At 46.8% G+C, this 16,896-nt stretch overlaps 1 protein-coding gene across 4 annotated transcripts in view; it reads right to left on the bottom strand.

Annotated features, from left to right (window-relative positions):
- DAAM1 (dishevelled associated activator of morphogenesis 1) overlaps positions 1-16,896 on the bottom strand; it is a 679,460-nt gene that overhangs the window by 207,524 nt on the left and 455,040 nt on the right. For all 4 annotated transcript variants that reach the window (XM_086938202.1, XM_086938204.1, XM_086938201.1 and 1 more), the window contains one exon: positions 1,055-1,126. In XM_086938202.1, the coding sequence (XP_086794328.1) occupies positions 1,055-1,126 (72 nt within the window). The remainder of the gene's footprint in view (positions 1-1,054; positions 1,127-16,896) is intronic.

The following is a 16,896-nucleotide window of genomic DNA, read 5'->3' as shown; positions in this document are numbered from 1 at the left end:
GAATCAAGGAAAGGATAAAGTTCTACGCTATGAAATAATTATTATTGGGCGCGTCTATCAATCACCTGTCAGCACCAAAGTTGCATCTTCATTAGTAATATTAGTTAGTGTGAGTCAGGAATTTCCCTACAAGCAAGAAGTTTACCGAACCAAAAAGTCAGTAATGAGCCCGGGACTGGTGGAAATAGATAACGTTCAGAATGTGCCACAAAGGTTCAAGTTCAACTCGGAAACTTAACAAAACTTGACAGTCTAAAATAAAAACTCTGTTGTAACACCTCAACCAAACAACATCCCATACAGCCCAAATCGAATGTACCTGCCCACTTAAAGCACTGCTGTTAGCAAATGGCCTAGACATGGCACTTCAGTAGAACTTTGAAGATTAAGGCCTGTAGGATTCTTACTCACTACAAGGTAAAAGAAAGTAACGAAAAAAAAAAGTTTCGAAAACGTAATGCTGCCACCACCGCTTAGCGTCTACAAGGGCAGGAGAGTGAAACACTCGCTAAAGTAGATGCGGCATGACAAACTAAAGCCTCGCATAACAAACAAACAAAAAAAGCCTGTGAGTTGTGCGCGCGCCACAGCGAGACATGTGCTTTCAATTATCGTGCCCGTGTCTGGGCACGATAATTGAAAGCACATGACGGCCGGTGCTCGTAACATACACCAATAGGCCGTTGGCTGAGCAATGCGCCTGCCTTTGGCCAATTGCGTGCTGTCTTTTATAAAAAGTTGCATGCAAAGGCCAATAGCGGGCCGCAAAAGGAAAAGCACACGCACAAGCGTGTGCAATCCCTAGGTCAGCTTCTTAAACCCCATTTTTAGCTACTAAATATCTCATGGTGGGCGAGCAGTGCAGCGCACTGCAACGCTAGGCGCAAGACCTAAAAATGGGGGAGGAAGGCATACAGTTTAGGAGAAGACCACCCTAAGGCTGACAGCTCTAACAGTAATATTTGCAGATGAAGTACTTTTTATGTTTAATCATTGCTTTGTGACACTTTCTTGTAGCAGTTACATTACAACCATTTAACTGTAAGATACTTACAGCAGCCATTGAATTCAGCTGATCGATGTAAAACTCGGGCCAACTTGTAGCTCCTTTCTCTTCTTCTTGGTCCTGAAAAACAAAAGAGAACCGCAAATTAATTGTATTGCAAAGAAACCTTGTGAAATTGAACAACACGGAAAACAAGGAACGATGCACATCCTATACTGTTACTAGTCAGATTTGGAGGAAGAAGCTGAATTTATGGTAACCACAAGTAGCAAGAAACACATTTCCCTTTGAGACGCAACTGCACTTTGCTCTTAAAATAAACATGGCAACTTCATTAAAGTCAAGGAATTAAAACCAGTGGGGGGGGGGGCACACAGACCCACCTGAAAGAAGTACTGTGTGCTCCTGCTAAACAGAATCTACAGTGGCAACAATACCCATAGATGACTAGATACCATTACACTACATCTACACAACTCCATGTACAGACAACACTACACTAGCAGTATAAAGAGTTATGGGCTACGATAAGGTATAGTTTTCTGTTTAGGAGAAAGGTCTGGCTAAAGCGAAGGGTTAGGATTAGGTTCAAGATTACGGCATTAGAGATGTTCAGTGTTAGGTCAGGAGGAAGAATAGCTTTAATGGAACACTTTAAGGTTAAGTGTGATGTAGATTTATAATGTAGCGGTATCCATGCAGTAGCTACTTACATTACTTATATGCACAGATATAGTGGTATGTCAGTATGGTAGGTTCTACACAATAGCATAACCTAATATAAGATAACGAGAGTATTTGTAGAATACCCGTTCACCATGCAGGGTGTGCTTGCCATTCTGGACCAGTAACCGAGGATTATAAATATACAACTCAATGATACTCATTTTATTGACCCTGGAAAGATGAATGACTGAGTAAATCACTGGGATTCGAACTTGTGACAGTGGCATCAAACACATAGCCCAGCAGTGGAGGCGTCAAGGTGGTAGAGCCACCAGACCCAGTCATGTACCAGTAGGTTAATGTAGAAGAATTCTATGTAGTGATGTACAATCATCAGGATCCCCCAATTATCTGAATGCTGGTGAACTGAAGAGGTCACTGGTCTTATGGCCTAGGAGAAAAGATGTAAACTTATCAGATGGCTTCTCTGGAAGAAGAAAAGACTATGAGCAGTTACTATAAATACCTACTGTCAGTCATGTAGGTCTTGGTAGAATCAGTCAGATGCTTGGAGAAGGACATGACATTGACCACAGAGCAAATTAGGAGGTTGGTGTGATAAGTGGTAGATGGTTAGCCTCTTTCTTATGAACGGGGGCCTGGTCATGGATCTACTGGGCACCAAGAACATCCAGACCTGGGAGTGCAAGCGTTGATTCCTCATTAGCCTTACTCTCAAGCTGCATGATGAAGGAAGGGATGGCGGCTCCTTGCCTTATCCTGCCAGAAGATCCAGTCTCATGGAGGCAAAATGTAAGTCCCCTATTAGGGGTGCACAAGCTCTGAAACGCTGTACTAGCGAGGCCATGCTTGACCTACCAGATTGACAGAGTGCCAGAGTGCCCCATGGTAGCCTTGAATTACTAAGGAACTTTTGTAATTAAGTAGTCCTGGTAAAAGCATAGAGAAACCTCCCAGAGCATTAGCTCAAAAGACTGTCCTCAAAGAAATTTGGATTGTTGCCCTTGCAAAGGGCAATGTTCTTACGTTTATTGGTTATGAGGATTCTGAAGAGGGTACCTCTGCGTGAACCAAAGCCTCAGAGGTGGAGGCGATGACTGTGTTTGAGTCCTAATTATGGGGCGTTTACAGGCATCTGTTCTGACTGTCTGTTTCTCTGGATGACGACCTCATAATGTGGGACAACGAAGGACAAATGACTGGTATGTGGCTCTCTCCATGATGTTCACAGTAATCCAGAACAGTGGAGAAAAATGAATGCTGCAAAGTAGAACACTGAAGACATGATTGTGAAGTACTTCAGAATCCAGTGGCATTAATTGATATAATTTCATCCCAGGCACAATATTCACAGAGCTAGGACATCATCTGGGTTGAGAGCCACAGAAATTAATTGGACAAAACTGCTACAAGAAATGTACAGAGGTACTGCCAACAGCTACTGAAATATGGTAAACCCCTGCATACACGTAAGCATCAATGTCTACTCCAGATATAAATAGCAGAAAAATACTACTGATGGGTTAATTTTCTTCGCAAAGTAAATAAATGTAGACAAAATAATGATAGAATTCGCAAAATAGAGATACAGATGTGTAAAAAATGAAACTGTGCTTAATTATTCCTCATAGGAGAATAGACACTGCAATTTCATTGTAAAAATCTATACTTAGAGACTCATGCTGGTAAAAGTGAACTGCGCTTCAATTAATTCACATACTCGTTCTTAAACATCAATCAACCAATCAGTTTAAACCCTCGGCATCTTAACAAGGTGAAACAATCACCAATATTAGGCAGCCTCGACCAGACAACTACTGAACAGGGGTTTATGTTGACATGATCTGGTGAATCTAGATTAATTATTGAAACGGATAACGCTGGCAAGCCACAATAAGTCTTGAGAGAAAAAATATTTCATCTATTGCAAACAAAAAAAACTGCTGTAACTACATTTGTTATTATTTCAAAATAATTACCTATTTAACCAAAATAATAAATAAAAAATGCAAACTTTAAAAATATCTACTTAAACGTTAATAGATTTTAAATCGTGTTCAAGCGTTCATAATATGCAGAACATATCTTTATGAAGTTTAATTAAACAATCTCCAACACATAAAAACTGTCAGCACAACAATTCTTAATAGTTAGAAAGGAAGTAGATAAATATTGAAAGCTATTGATAATAAGCTTTGCCACCATAAAGTGTACATGTGAAGGGACAACATTTAAGCCTCAGAAAAACGGATGTCAAAGGAACTAATTCAAGCCCAGATAAGAGATCAAGCATTATGGTTTTTTTAATAGTTAAAAAGGTCAAAGGGACTCTATTACCATTAAAATGAATAGTTTAATACATGTGGAAATGACCAACAGAAGCCCGATCGGCTATACAAACAAAATGTCCACACAAGTAGTTTCTGTGGCCTGTCGGGTGTGTCTCTTGTTGACATGAAGCGTATTTCATTTCTAAAGCCTCCAAGTGGCACAGGCTTCCAGGAAGCAACGTCCAACCCCCAAATGAGATTAGAGGATGCGCCAGAGCAAATTTAGCAAAGCCTGCCCTGCCAGAATCTGTTCCGGCACACCGCTGACTCAAGCAAAATAAGCCACTACGATTTTCCAGGGGTCTACAACCTTTTCTGTAATCAGAACTACTTTTGTTCAATGAAAATCACTATGAGCTACTAGTATTAGTGTTGCAAGAGTGACCACATCAGATAAGATTACCTTAGTGACCACCATATGCAAAATTAGCAGCAGTGATCCCCTCAAATGCATCGGAAAGGATTGCCAGCAGTAATGTAAAAAAAAAAAAAAAAAACGCTGTCAATTTGGAATGTCTTTATACGTGTAATACTTAGCAATTGCTGCAGTACCATTGGCACCAAGGCAGTGCTTCATTTGTACAAGAACTAGTGCGGGACTCCAAAGCTGCTGCTCAGAAGACCACGGCCGGTACAATTAAACGTCAGCGTGCGCGTGCCAAATAGTAGAATCCACCTCACACCACATACTGCCTCTTCAATCCGCTACCAGACACTCCCTTCGCTTTTATCTCACTCGTGCACCTTCCTACTTTTTCCCTTTCTAAAATTTTTTACGTCTTTGACTTTGTCCATCTTTCTGATTTGTGTGTTTTTTCCTCTCCTCCTTTCTGGAAGTATTTTATGCCAGAAAAAAAAGGTGCCGGTCCCACAAAAATAAGTGCTGGTAGGCCGCATCGACAACCACTGGCTCAAATTATGCACTGCACCAAGGTAATACTGTTAGTAATAAGTCTCTTCATAGCCTTAGGTTTATTGCTGAAATATCAGCTTCAAATACATTTTGGAAATTCAACCACTTTTCATCAAACATCTTACGAGGTCTGAAAATTCACATACTGTCAATTCTATGTCAGGACCGGAGGCTTCAGATTATGCTATATCTTCCTTCGCTTTATTAACATAAAGAAACCACAGCAGCTTAGGAAAAGATATAATAAGAACAAAAAATGCTTTAAACATAAAGCATTGACGTAATGTTCAACAAAAAATCAACAACTCCCAAGAGTCTCTTTGTTATAATCATAGTCCACAGTCCTTTGTCACTGTTCATCATCCCTATATAACCGGACTTCCCATCATCTTCCTCCTCTTTCTTCGCTGCTCCCGCAGCCAGATAAGTGCTTTTCTATTTGTCTTCTTTTATTGTGATTGATTGTCTTGCGGTCTTTGGGGACTCCTTGCATGGTTTATTTCCTTTCAGAGTCCCCTAGTTGCGGGAACGTTCTACCGTTCCTACGCGACTTTTTTCCCCACTTGTGTGCGGTGTGTACATAGACCGCAAGGGGGCGGCCTGTCGCCTCGCCGACCCTCCGGCGCGCCTCCGCGGTACGAGGAGCCACGCCGTGGGGTCTGCTTGCGCAGGGGCCGACCCTCGCGTACCCCTCTGACACCTGGTGATCCGGGTCTGTACTTTCACAAAATTGACGCCCTTTGGGGTCTGTATGGCGGTTTTGACCGCGTGAATCGCCTTCGGGCGAGATCTGTGCACCTCTTTATTCGTGTGTGGCCTAGCGCGCTTGAGGGGTACGTAGACCCGGTCCCGGCGAGGAGGGTCTGCGCGCTTGGGGGTTGGTGCAGCCCACCTGCCACGTCAGCTGGCCCAAAACGTGATCGCAGCCGCTGGGCCTGCCCACATTCGAGAACTTTCTCGGTTGCCGCCCTCTTGGGTGCCCCGCATTTGCCCTTGGTTCCGAGATGGAAGGGGAGTATGATGAGGAGGCCTGCCCCTATCTGCAGGATGATGAGTTTTATCAGGCGGTGGACAACTCCATCTATCGTTGTGTGACGGAGGTGGTAGGGCCCATGGAGGACCGCCTTTCGGCCCGCATCGTGGAGGAGTGTGCCAAGCTGGCAGCGGCGCAGGTGCCGCCGTCCCCCGAGCTCCCGGGGACGTCCGGCGGGTTGCCGCCCGCTCCGAAGAGACCCCGGGGTGAGGGGCCTTCATCGGAGGCCCAAGGCGTGGATAAGGGCGCCTTCGAGCGTCTTCGTGACGCCTTCCTGGCCAAGGCGACGGCGGTGCCTCCGACGCCCTTGGTGGACCCTGGCACTTCGGGCGGCCTGTCGACGGCGCCCGCCTCCCCGATCTACGACTCTCCGGACAAGGATGACGACGGGGAGTCGACCCGGTCTTGGCTCCCGGCGCCTTCGGGAAAGGAGATGCCCCGAGATGAGTCGGGCATGCTGGACCCGGACGAGATCGTCCACCCCCGATCCGCGGCCTGGGCCCCGGGGGAGACGGTGGCGAAGTTTGTCGCGGGCCGGCTGCGCAAGCCCCTGGAGAAGGAGGCGAGGGGTTGCCTGCGCGGGGAATGCCCTCGGCCTACTTTGGAGGGGAAGGTGGCCATGACACCAGAATTGGACCCCAAGATGGCCACCTTCCTGGCGAAATTCATGAAGGACCCCAGGAAGGGGATCGATCGGTCCTGGCGGGCCTGCCAGGACAAGCTGTTGGATGCGGTCGGGCCCGCCACGAAGATCCTCGATATGGCGGAGGAGGCTCGAGCGAATGGCACCGCCATTTCACCGGAGGTGCTCTCCAACTGGGCCCAGAGGGTGATCGTCTTCTTGGGCAACGCCAACTGTGCCCTGTCCACGGAGCGGCGGCGGTCGCTCCTTATTAAGCTGGACCCGAAGCTGGGGGACCTGGCCTCGTCGGAGGCAGGTGCCGTGGCCCAGGGTGGCCTCTTCGGTGAGCCTTTCATCCGCGAGCTTGGGAAGTTCGTGAACACGTTCACGTCGCTGGACAAGGCCCAGTCCAGCATCAAGAGGGTGTTCCACCAGCGTTTTTCTGGAGGGGCCGGTCGCGGCAGGGGCTGCGCGATCGGCCGTGGTCAGCAGACTAACAACCGTGGACAAGGCTCCGGAAGAGGTCAGTACCAGACCTCGGCCAACTACTCCAATTTCTACCCCACCAGGGGACAACGCTATGGTGGAAGAGGATTCCAAAAGAAGTCCGGACAAGGAAATGCCCCCGGTAAGTGTACTTTGCTTGGATCAAGTTCCGATTGGGGGGCGGCTGGCAAGCTTTTACGGGGAGTGGGAGTTGCTCACTGCCGATGCTTGGGTTTTGCAAACTGTGAGAGGTTTCCATATAGAGTTTCACGACCAGCCAACTCAGGTGAGGCCCCCGCGCCCGATGGTTTTCTCAGATTCCGACGCGCGATTGATAGACGGGGAGGTCTCGGACTTGCTGCGCAAGGGAGCCATCCGCCTATCAACACGCCACCCGCATGGGTTCCTCAGCAACGTCTTCTTGGTAGACAAGACGGATGGGGGCAAGAGGCCTGTGATCAATCTCAAGGAATTCAATGGGTGGTTGGTCTACCGTCACTTCAAGATGGAGGGGATCCACCTCCTTCGGGACGTGCTCCTCCCTCGGGATTGGATGGTGCGACTGGACCTCAAGGATGCCTACTTGGTCGTTCCCATCCACCCCCCTCATCGTCGTTTCCTACAATTCCTGTGGGACGGCCAGGTGTTCGAATTCACCGCCCTGCCGTTCGGCCTTTCTTCGGCCCCGTGGTGCTTCACGAAGGTCCTTCACCCGGTAGTGGAGTTTCTCAGAAGCCAGGGGGTCCGTATGATAGTATACTTAGACGACATCCTCCTCATGGGGCAGTGCCCGGAGGTGCTGGCAGGACAGCTGCGTCAAGCGGTCGGCCTGCTTCAGAGACTGGGGTTCGTCGTCAACGGCTCCAAGTCGGTCTTGGTTCCCACTCAGCAGATCACCTTTTTAGGTGGACTCGGTGCAGGCGGTTTTGAGCCTGCCGAGCCGGAAGGTCGCAAAGATACGGCACCTGCTTCGGCAGACGATCGCGAGGGATCGTACGTCACTGCGCCATGTCGCCAAGGTGGTGGGTCTTCTGTCGTCCTCCATCCAGGCGATTTTCCCAGGCCCGCTGCACTACAGGGCTCTTCAGCGCCTGAAAGCGCAGCATTTGCGCCGTGGGATGTGTTACGATCAGTGGGTTCCCCTCACGGACGAAGTGAAGGAGGAGATGTCATGGTGGCTGTCTCACATGGAGGCATGGAATGGGCGAGCGATCTTCGGGTCGGCTCCGGACTTAATCATAGAGTCCGACGCCAGCAGGTCGGGCTGGGGCGCCCGGTGCGGGGATTTTTCCACCGGCGGCGCCTGGTCGTCAGAAGAACAACAATTGCATATCAATTGTTTGGAGCTCCTTGCGGGCTCCTTCGCGGTTCGCTGTTGGACCAAAGATTCGGTCAAGGCTTGTGTCCTGCTACGGATGGACAATGTCTCGGCGGTCCGATATGTGAACCACCTGGGAGGTCCTCGGTCCCGCGCATTGGCGGATTTAGCGAAGGATTTCTGGGATTATTGCCTGTCTCGTCACATTGCGGTGACGGCGGAGTATCTGCCAGGCCAGTCCAATCAGGTAGCGGATTGGCACTCTCGACATCTCAGGGATGCCAGCCAGTGGAAACTGGATCCGGGAGTCTTCCGGTGGCTACACTCCCTTTGGGGCCCCTTCTCGGTGGACCTCTTCGCGTCCCGTCTCGACCACCAGCTGCCGCGGTTTTACAGCTGGAGGCCGGACCCTCTGGCGGAGGCCTCGGACGTGTTCTTGCAGGATTGGGTACAGCCGTTTGCGTTTCCCCCGTTCTCCATGATCATGCGAACGGCGGCTCAAATACGCCGCCAGGGTGCGGACCTGGTGTTGGTTACACCGCTGTGGAGGTCTCAAGTTTGGTTTCCGGTTCTTCTGGAACTTTCCTGGGATTTTCCAATCCTACTCCCCCTGTTTCCTCTGCTCCTGACGAGCCCGGATCGGGAACCTCACCCTCTCGTCATGCAGAACACTCTCCGCCTCGTGGCGTGGAGGCTCTCAGGAGACGCTGGACGCTCCCGGGCCTTTCGGGGTCAGCTGAGCACTTGCTCTCCAAAGCATGGGCCGATAGTACGACGAAGCGTTACAGATCCGCTTGGCTTAAGTGGATGCGTTGGTGTTTACGAAGGGATTTGGATCCCATGGTCGCCGGCCTTGTTCCCGTGCTGAATTTCCTGGCTCATTTGGCCGACAAGGGCTTGGCGTATAGAACGATCAATGCTATCCGGTCGGCGATTTCTGCGGGCCATGATAACATCGATGGCCATCCGGTAGGGGAACACCCTTTTGTGTGCCGACTTCTGCGAGCGGTTCGCCTCGCACTGCCGCCAGAGCCCAGGTACTCCGTCCTTTGGGACGTCAATTTGGTTCTGAACCTGTTCCTATCGTGGCCAGCGAATTCTTATCTGTCTCTGAAGGAGCTTTCGGCGAAATTAGCCATGTTGTTATGTCTGGTCTCTTGTAGGCGCGTCTCGGACGTGCGCGCGCTGGATGTTTCTGCACGCATTTTTTCCCCGGAGGGGGTCACTTTTACGGTGGGTCGACGCACTAAGACGTCGTCGCGTTCCATTTCTTATCCAGCCTTTACTGACACTCCTAAGTTGTGTGTCGTGCAATGCCTCAAAGCATATGAGGACCTGACCTTGGATCTGCACCCTCCGGGCGAGCGTCAGTTGTTGATTGCCCTGCGGAAGCCACACAAAGCTGTCTCCTCCCCCACTATCGCTCGGTGGGTGCGTTGGGTCATGCAAGAAGCGGGCATCAATACTTCTCTCTTTGGAGCACACTCCGCCAGGGGGGCCATGGCCTCTAAGGCATTCTCGGTGGGTGCTCGTCTGGAGGACCTTATGCGAGCGGCGGACTGGTCCTCGGATTCCACCTTCAAGAGGTTTTATTTTAAGCCGGTGGTGGATTTAGCTCAGTTGGTGGTAAGTAAGCTTTAAACTAGCATAATCTGAAGCCTCCGGTCCTGACATAGAATCGAAATTTGCCTAGCTTACGTAACGGTAAGTTTCAATTCTATTAAGGACACGGAGGCGAGGATTATCCCACCCGGACTACGGTGGTGTCTCTACCCACCCGTATGGCAGTAAGTAAAGCGTTTTCCTTTACGTTGTCAGTACTGTGTTGTTCACTGAATGCTCCTCGCCTTGTTGTCGCCTTTTCCTGGGCCACCTCGCTGATGCTGTTCCTTTTTTGACAGGCAACGACGGTGCTAAACAGGACCAATGAGGCTTAAGCGTGATCTGCGCGAAGAAAGAGGAGGAAGATGATGGGAAGTCCGGTTATATAGGGATGATGAACAGTGACAAAGGACTGTGGACTATGATTATAACAAAGAGACTCTTGGGAGTTGTTGTTGATTTTTTGTTGAACATTACGTCAATGCTTTATGTTTAAAGCATTTTTTGTTCTTATTATATCTTTTCCTAAGCTGCTGTGGTTTCTTTATGTTAATAAAGCGAAGGAAGATATAGCATAATCCTCGCCTCCGTGTCCTTAATAGAATTGAAACTTACCGTTACGTAAGCTAGGCAAATTTCGATTCAAACACAGACTTCTTAAATGTGGTTTACATATAGTAATTCAACAAAGCACAATATTCAAATTTATTATGCTGAACTACACATAGAAGACTGAAGAGAGCTACTCACAGATAAAAAGAGAACTACTCATAGGTAGATAGAGAGCTACCAGTAGCTGACCAGCTACTCGTTGGAGACGCCTGCCCTAAAGCCACCGTTATGGTTCAACGAACAACCTTTGCACAGTACCTCACAAAAGCTGTTGAACTGTTATCAAGAAGGAGTGGCTTTCTCCTCTTCTGATTTGTTTGTAAAATGTACAATGACCAGAAGAAAGGTGATATGTATGGCAAAGTTTATTTTTTTCACACTACAGGTCAGTACAGAAAATATAGCGCATATCTACAACATGTTTCTACACATTATGAACTACAACATATTTTAATCTGTTTTTACATTCAAATAATTTATTTTCTGCAACAAATTGCTTTTTTAATGTACCTGATTTTGCACCACAGATTCTGCGTTCATTTTTCATGTCTGCAGCCTTAATACCTCTTTCTCATAAAATAGCAAAACCCCAGGGATTTAAGCGGCTTGTTAGAAGGTTGATGGTGCAACCATGTACTGAAGGACTAAAATACACTGTGCTGTACATATACGGGATAAAGTACCTTCTGCCGTGCATTCTATGGGTATTGTAAGTCACCAGGGAGTTGAAAATGAGGTCTGCCTTCGGCCTCGTTGCCGTATATGGTCATGAAACTTCTCGGGGACTTGCAATAACCAAATAATGTGAGACAGAAGGTACTTTATCCTAGACATATACAATTGAAGAGTCTGTTCAAACAAATCAAATCCCCTTTTGACACAGAAAGTAATATTACACAGAGTCATCAAAAATGCTGTTTAAGTTAAAGAGATTTAGCAAAAATGAAACTTTCTACTGGAAAGAGGATTGTGTGTCTTAAACTGATAATGCATTGTTGTAATGTGCATGAATTTGGCGCAAAGCAGCAGAAAATGGGAGCATCTGCTCTTTCCATCAGAAATACTTTTTGAACGCAGCAGTGTGCACTTTTTCCAGATTTCATTGGAAGCCAGGGGTGACTGTCACTACTTATTTCTAGCATTAGTATGCATGATAGCGTCACCTGCAGAGTTCCAGGAGGGGCTCACAGAAAAGGACGAGTATACAAAAAACACTGCACTTCTTCCACTGTGACTTTCTTTTGCTACGGGGAGGGTACCTTCCTTTCATAAGTGCAGTGTGCCAGGATGACCACGCTGTAGCCAAGGAGGGCCTCTACTGTGGGAGCAGGTAGCTGCCAGATTGCTGCAGACTACAATGCTTAATTTACAAATTCACTGATTACTGAAAGCAAGGCTGCCAATCAGGTTCCTCACAATTTGGTTCACAGCTACTATCAGGGTCGGCCAACCAAGAGTTTAGCCGCTTTTGGGGCAGATGGGTCCGTCCCCCTTTATGAAACTTGCAGAGCTGCTGCCTGGGCAAATCTTCACACCTTTGTCCAACATTTTGGACTTTAAAGTATAGACAAGAATTTTGAAGCTGGTGCGTTAATATCGGTTACGTCAGAATTGTTTATAAGTTTCAATAAATCACGGACTGTTTTTTGAAATCTTGTATTGTTTGTTTGTTTGTTCCTTGTGTTGATTTAGTCCATTTGTAGGATTTAGTATTCACCATTAGTAATGACTCTGATGAGGGACGTAGAGATAATGGCTGCGATTACTTACTGGCCCATATTCATTACTACTAGCCCTACTCGTCCCAATCATACGACCGGCCCCCTCTCCCTTGACCCGAATGACCACCTAGGCTTGGTACGTCAGGAGGATGCTGGGTATGTAAACCTTTTGTATCACCCATTTGTGTGGGAAGGCTACGTACCAGCATTTACTGTCTCAGGGAGATGGGATCACACTATTAGTAGTGACTGGGATGAGTGAGTAGGACTAGGAGTAATGAAGGGTACTGCTAAGTAACTGGGCTATTAATGAGCACAGAGCCATTTAACAACGCTGTCGTCATTCTCCTTCAGCGCCCTTCCCGACTCCGAGGCTCTTAAATCAGGCGGGGATAACAATGAGCATTACCGATTGGCTCCCAGTCAGTGGTGCTACAATATTCAAGCAACATATATTAAAAAAATCCTAACCATCGGCAGGTCAGGGCAGGGCAGGGCACAATACATAGTCTTCTGAAAATGGTGCCTCCCTTTTAATCCACAGCACCAACTTAATAGGTGTGTCTGCTCTCAAAATCTAGTCAAATCACAGTGAACCTAAAGCTGAACAGACTGCTGTTTCACAGCAAAGAAACTATAAGCACGTCCAACTTGAGGTGGTTGGAAGTTCACCTCCACAAGGCCTTGGGCATAAAAGATTAGTCTTATCTTACAAAGTAACAGTTGCAGCCGAAAACTGTATAAATTAATTACATCAATATGAACGCATAACTGTTAAAAATTACATGTTATATTAATTAAAAGTAAGGCACGGTTGAGGGATTCAAATTCATTCCAAAACAATGTGCCTTGTTAAGGTGCAACACTTTAAACCATTTCTAAACTTTAGGAATTTTAAGGCACAGTCCTTACAGTACCCCCTTTTACGTATACATCAACCAAAAGGATACCTTAAGTCCCAGTTGAAGATATCACATCCAGGAATTCCCTACCTCTTCCACTAGAGACTAGAAAATGGTGACCTGACCTTCAGCAGATTGCTAAAGACTCACCTCCCTCTCCACAAAAGTCCCCCCTTTAAATGTGTCCTATGTCCAGCTGATTTAAATGCCCGAGGTCAGGTGTGCCTCTTCATCCAGGCTCTCTGTACTCCTTCTCTTGCACGGCTTTTGTTATCCATTTGAGATCATAGTAGACAGCAGGCCATCCGCAGGTACCATTCACTGCTGCCTGAGGATGGTCTTGTTCCCCACCACCAGCTCAAGAAATATATACTATAATGCTATCCTGTCCGCCCTTCTTATATGTAGCACCACACCCAGAGGTCTTGGAGAACGCCAAATGGTGGTTAGCCGGACTACAAAAACACAAATAAAATAATATAACGAATGAAAGATTTTAGACAGCCGAGGCTCTATACACGGATGATTAGGGCAGAGCAGATACAGAAAAGCGCTGGTTGTCCTACTGGGAGGAAAGGCAGTACAGCAAACAAACATTCAAATAACTAAGGCTCGAGTGTGTGGATTATATGGATCTGCCAGGTTTACAACAACCAGCCAGGCTCAATGTACAACAGGAAACATATTTGGGACATGCACCGCATAACACCCACATACTGAATAAAAACATCTCCCTCGCAGGAGGGGTCTCTTTTATAAATTAGATACTATACAGTGATTCTCTCAATTCAGAATTCAACTGCTTTGTTTTATGTTGTTGATAACCCTCCTGGAAATGTACTACTACAAAGTTCTCATTAAGAGGCCAACACCACATAAATAGCTGCCTCCAAATGTGCAAAGTACAAGTGTGTTTGCAGATTACTGACCATGACATACTTAACGTTACAGAAAATGTGTAGTTAATAGCACAGCTGTTTAACACATATTAGCACTCCCTAAGAGATTTGGCCTAACTTTGAAACTGGGGAACTAGGTTCGAGTTCTAGCGCCAGCTCAATATCCTGTTCTGAGCAAATCACTTAATCTCTTTTTGCTAAAAAAAAATAACATGAAATTAGGTAATGTAGTCTGGTGCTCATGTAAAGCACCAAAGTGGTTTTGGGCCAAGTTTACACCATACAAAAAAAGGGACATTTTGATGATGCCCACTAATCATGATGGCAGGACAGCACATCAATAGCGGAGTAGCCTGCATTATGAATAACAGTGTCAATATTTCGCATTGGAATGCTTGTCTAGAATCCGTTCATAAAGTGCAGAGGGAGTGGAGGAAAAAACATCAAAACAATCGTCTGTCTTGCCTTGCCAGTGGGGTGAGACAACTTGGACAAGTGGTGGCCCCCACATTTGAGATATTTCATGGGAGGGCATGGTTCATTATGGTCACACTGGAGTCTTTAGAAAATAAATCCAATTCTAAGAAAACAAACCACACTGCTGTGGAAACAGCACTTCAGAACTGTGTTTCACAGAGGCCCAGAATGGATTAGAGAGTAGTGCGGCCTGCAGTCTACATTGTTAAAGAGAAACAAGAAACATTTAAATGATTCTGATCGCCACTAACTTATATGGTTGAACGTGAAATAGAGCAATTCCGGAGGGCAGGAAATTTCGGAATCCTAGGAAAACAGCTAGGTGAAGTTGAAAGGTGGATGGACGACGTTAGCTATTCCTCGAACCTGACTGAAGTAGGTGATATTGCAGCTGTGCAAGAGCTGGCGCCAATGAACACACATCACAAAAAGGTCTTCATGTTCTTCCAGGTGAAGGGCACGGGCCTCGACAGCAAATGGAAAGGGAAGGAATACCACGTGATCAGCCACGCCCCTTCTGAGGCCATTCCGGGTGATAATTGTTAACACTCTAACACGGCATAAATGATATTTCAGGAGTGTTTGTGAAAACCTGAATAGGAATTTCACAAGTGGACAGTACCACAGTTGTAAGAGTTTGTCTTCCTCTGCTCCTTCCACTTGCAGTCCTTCCAAGTATATTTAGGGAGGGGGATTCAGGAGTTCATATTGCTGGGTTTAAAAGCAATGGAGAACTGAGTTGTTTAAAGTTGGACAATTAATACACCAGTTTGAGTACTGCCAGGGAGTCATCCAAGCCATATCAGTTTGCCGTTCCACCAGCTGAGGTCACAGCTAGCCTGTACATCCACCCACAGTACAGGGTAGCTACTGACACAAACATGTTAAGGGGAGATTGAACCACTGGAAGCTATCATTATTAAAGTGCACAGATCTCTTGTACCCGAGAGAGGGTCTACTCCCCACCTCCACCGCCCACAGCCCTCCCTTTATAATATCAGTTCTAGCTCTATAATTGGACTCCTTTACTTTCATTACCATGTCTATGAAGTGTGGAATGACTGGATTTGCATGTTTAAAGATTTTATGTCCATGTGTTAGGAGAACAACCTCCTATATGCGGACTCAGCAAAGTATATTTAGAAAGTAGGTGCACATTAAGGTTGCCTATGTGGCTGTGACGGCTTCCATGTAACGTCCCTTCACAAACCTTGTACCCAGCGGCATCAGGAAAAAAAATAAAAATAAAATGATAATATGTTATTATCATTTTCTTTTTCCATACTGTGGCAGTTTTACCTGGTGGGCTTGGGCTGTCTTCACAGGGACTTAAGTGCACATGATGGTTTGGCCGGCTGTCTTTGGCAGGCCAAACTGTCCTGCACACTTAGAATGTTCTCCACCTGGTTGTATTGCACACCCTGGGACATGCACAGGCTCCCACTATAGTCTGAGCACCGAACCAGGACGCTCAGACCAATCACGATGCAGCTATCATGGTGGGCGAACAAAGCAAACACAAGGAGATGATGGATGGAGTGTTGAAACTTTTCAGACACTCACCCCCAGTCACAGATCTGGGTTGAATCCATCATTATTTAGCTCACTTCACCAACCTCAGTTCACACCCAACTATATGCAAATCAGTCTTGATCCTGTGCCTCATGGTAACAGTCCAGGCCGAACTGCCAAGCCAGGTCCAAGAAGACCCCAAATGATCCATCTGTGTCATAAAATAAAAATTAATCGAGAGATTAGGGGTAAAAATCAAGAGATTAGGGGTAGGGGGTTCTGCATTGGCCCTGCTGTCCTCCTGTCTTAAAGATAGGAGGCTTATGGTCTCGGTAGATGCATTCCACTCAGACTCCTACACCTTTCCTTGCGGAGTGCCGCAGGGCTCTTCACTGAGCCCTTCACTCTTCAATCTGTATGTTTCAGAGCTGGCCCCACTAATTCAGAGCTTTGGTTTCAGCCTCACATCTTACGCTGACGATACTCAGATTGTAGTAACAGCATACAAAAATGAGGCCCCCCCACCCAACAATTTCAAAATTGTGTGCGTACCATCAATCAATGGATGAATACGCATTGCCTCAAACTAAACTCTGATAAAACAGAGATTTTGATCTTTGGCAATTTACTACCGAGTTGGGGCAACCTATGGTGGCCAGTAGAGATGAGCGAGCCCCCAAAACCGTGGTAAAAGCCAAGAATCTGGGGGTGTGGTTGGACCACAAACTTTCCCATATCATACACACGAATGCAACGGTTTCAGTCAGTCACTTTCT

The sequence above is a fragment of the Lissotriton vulgaris genome, chromosome 9 (assembly GCF_964263255.1).
Source record: "Lissotriton vulgaris chromosome 9, aLisVul1.2, whole genome shotgun sequence".
NCBI classification, from domain to species: Eukaryota; Metazoa; Chordata; class Amphibia; order Caudata; family Salamandridae; genus Lissotriton; species Lissotriton vulgaris.
This window is presented reverse-complemented; position numbering and strand designations above follow the sequence as displayed.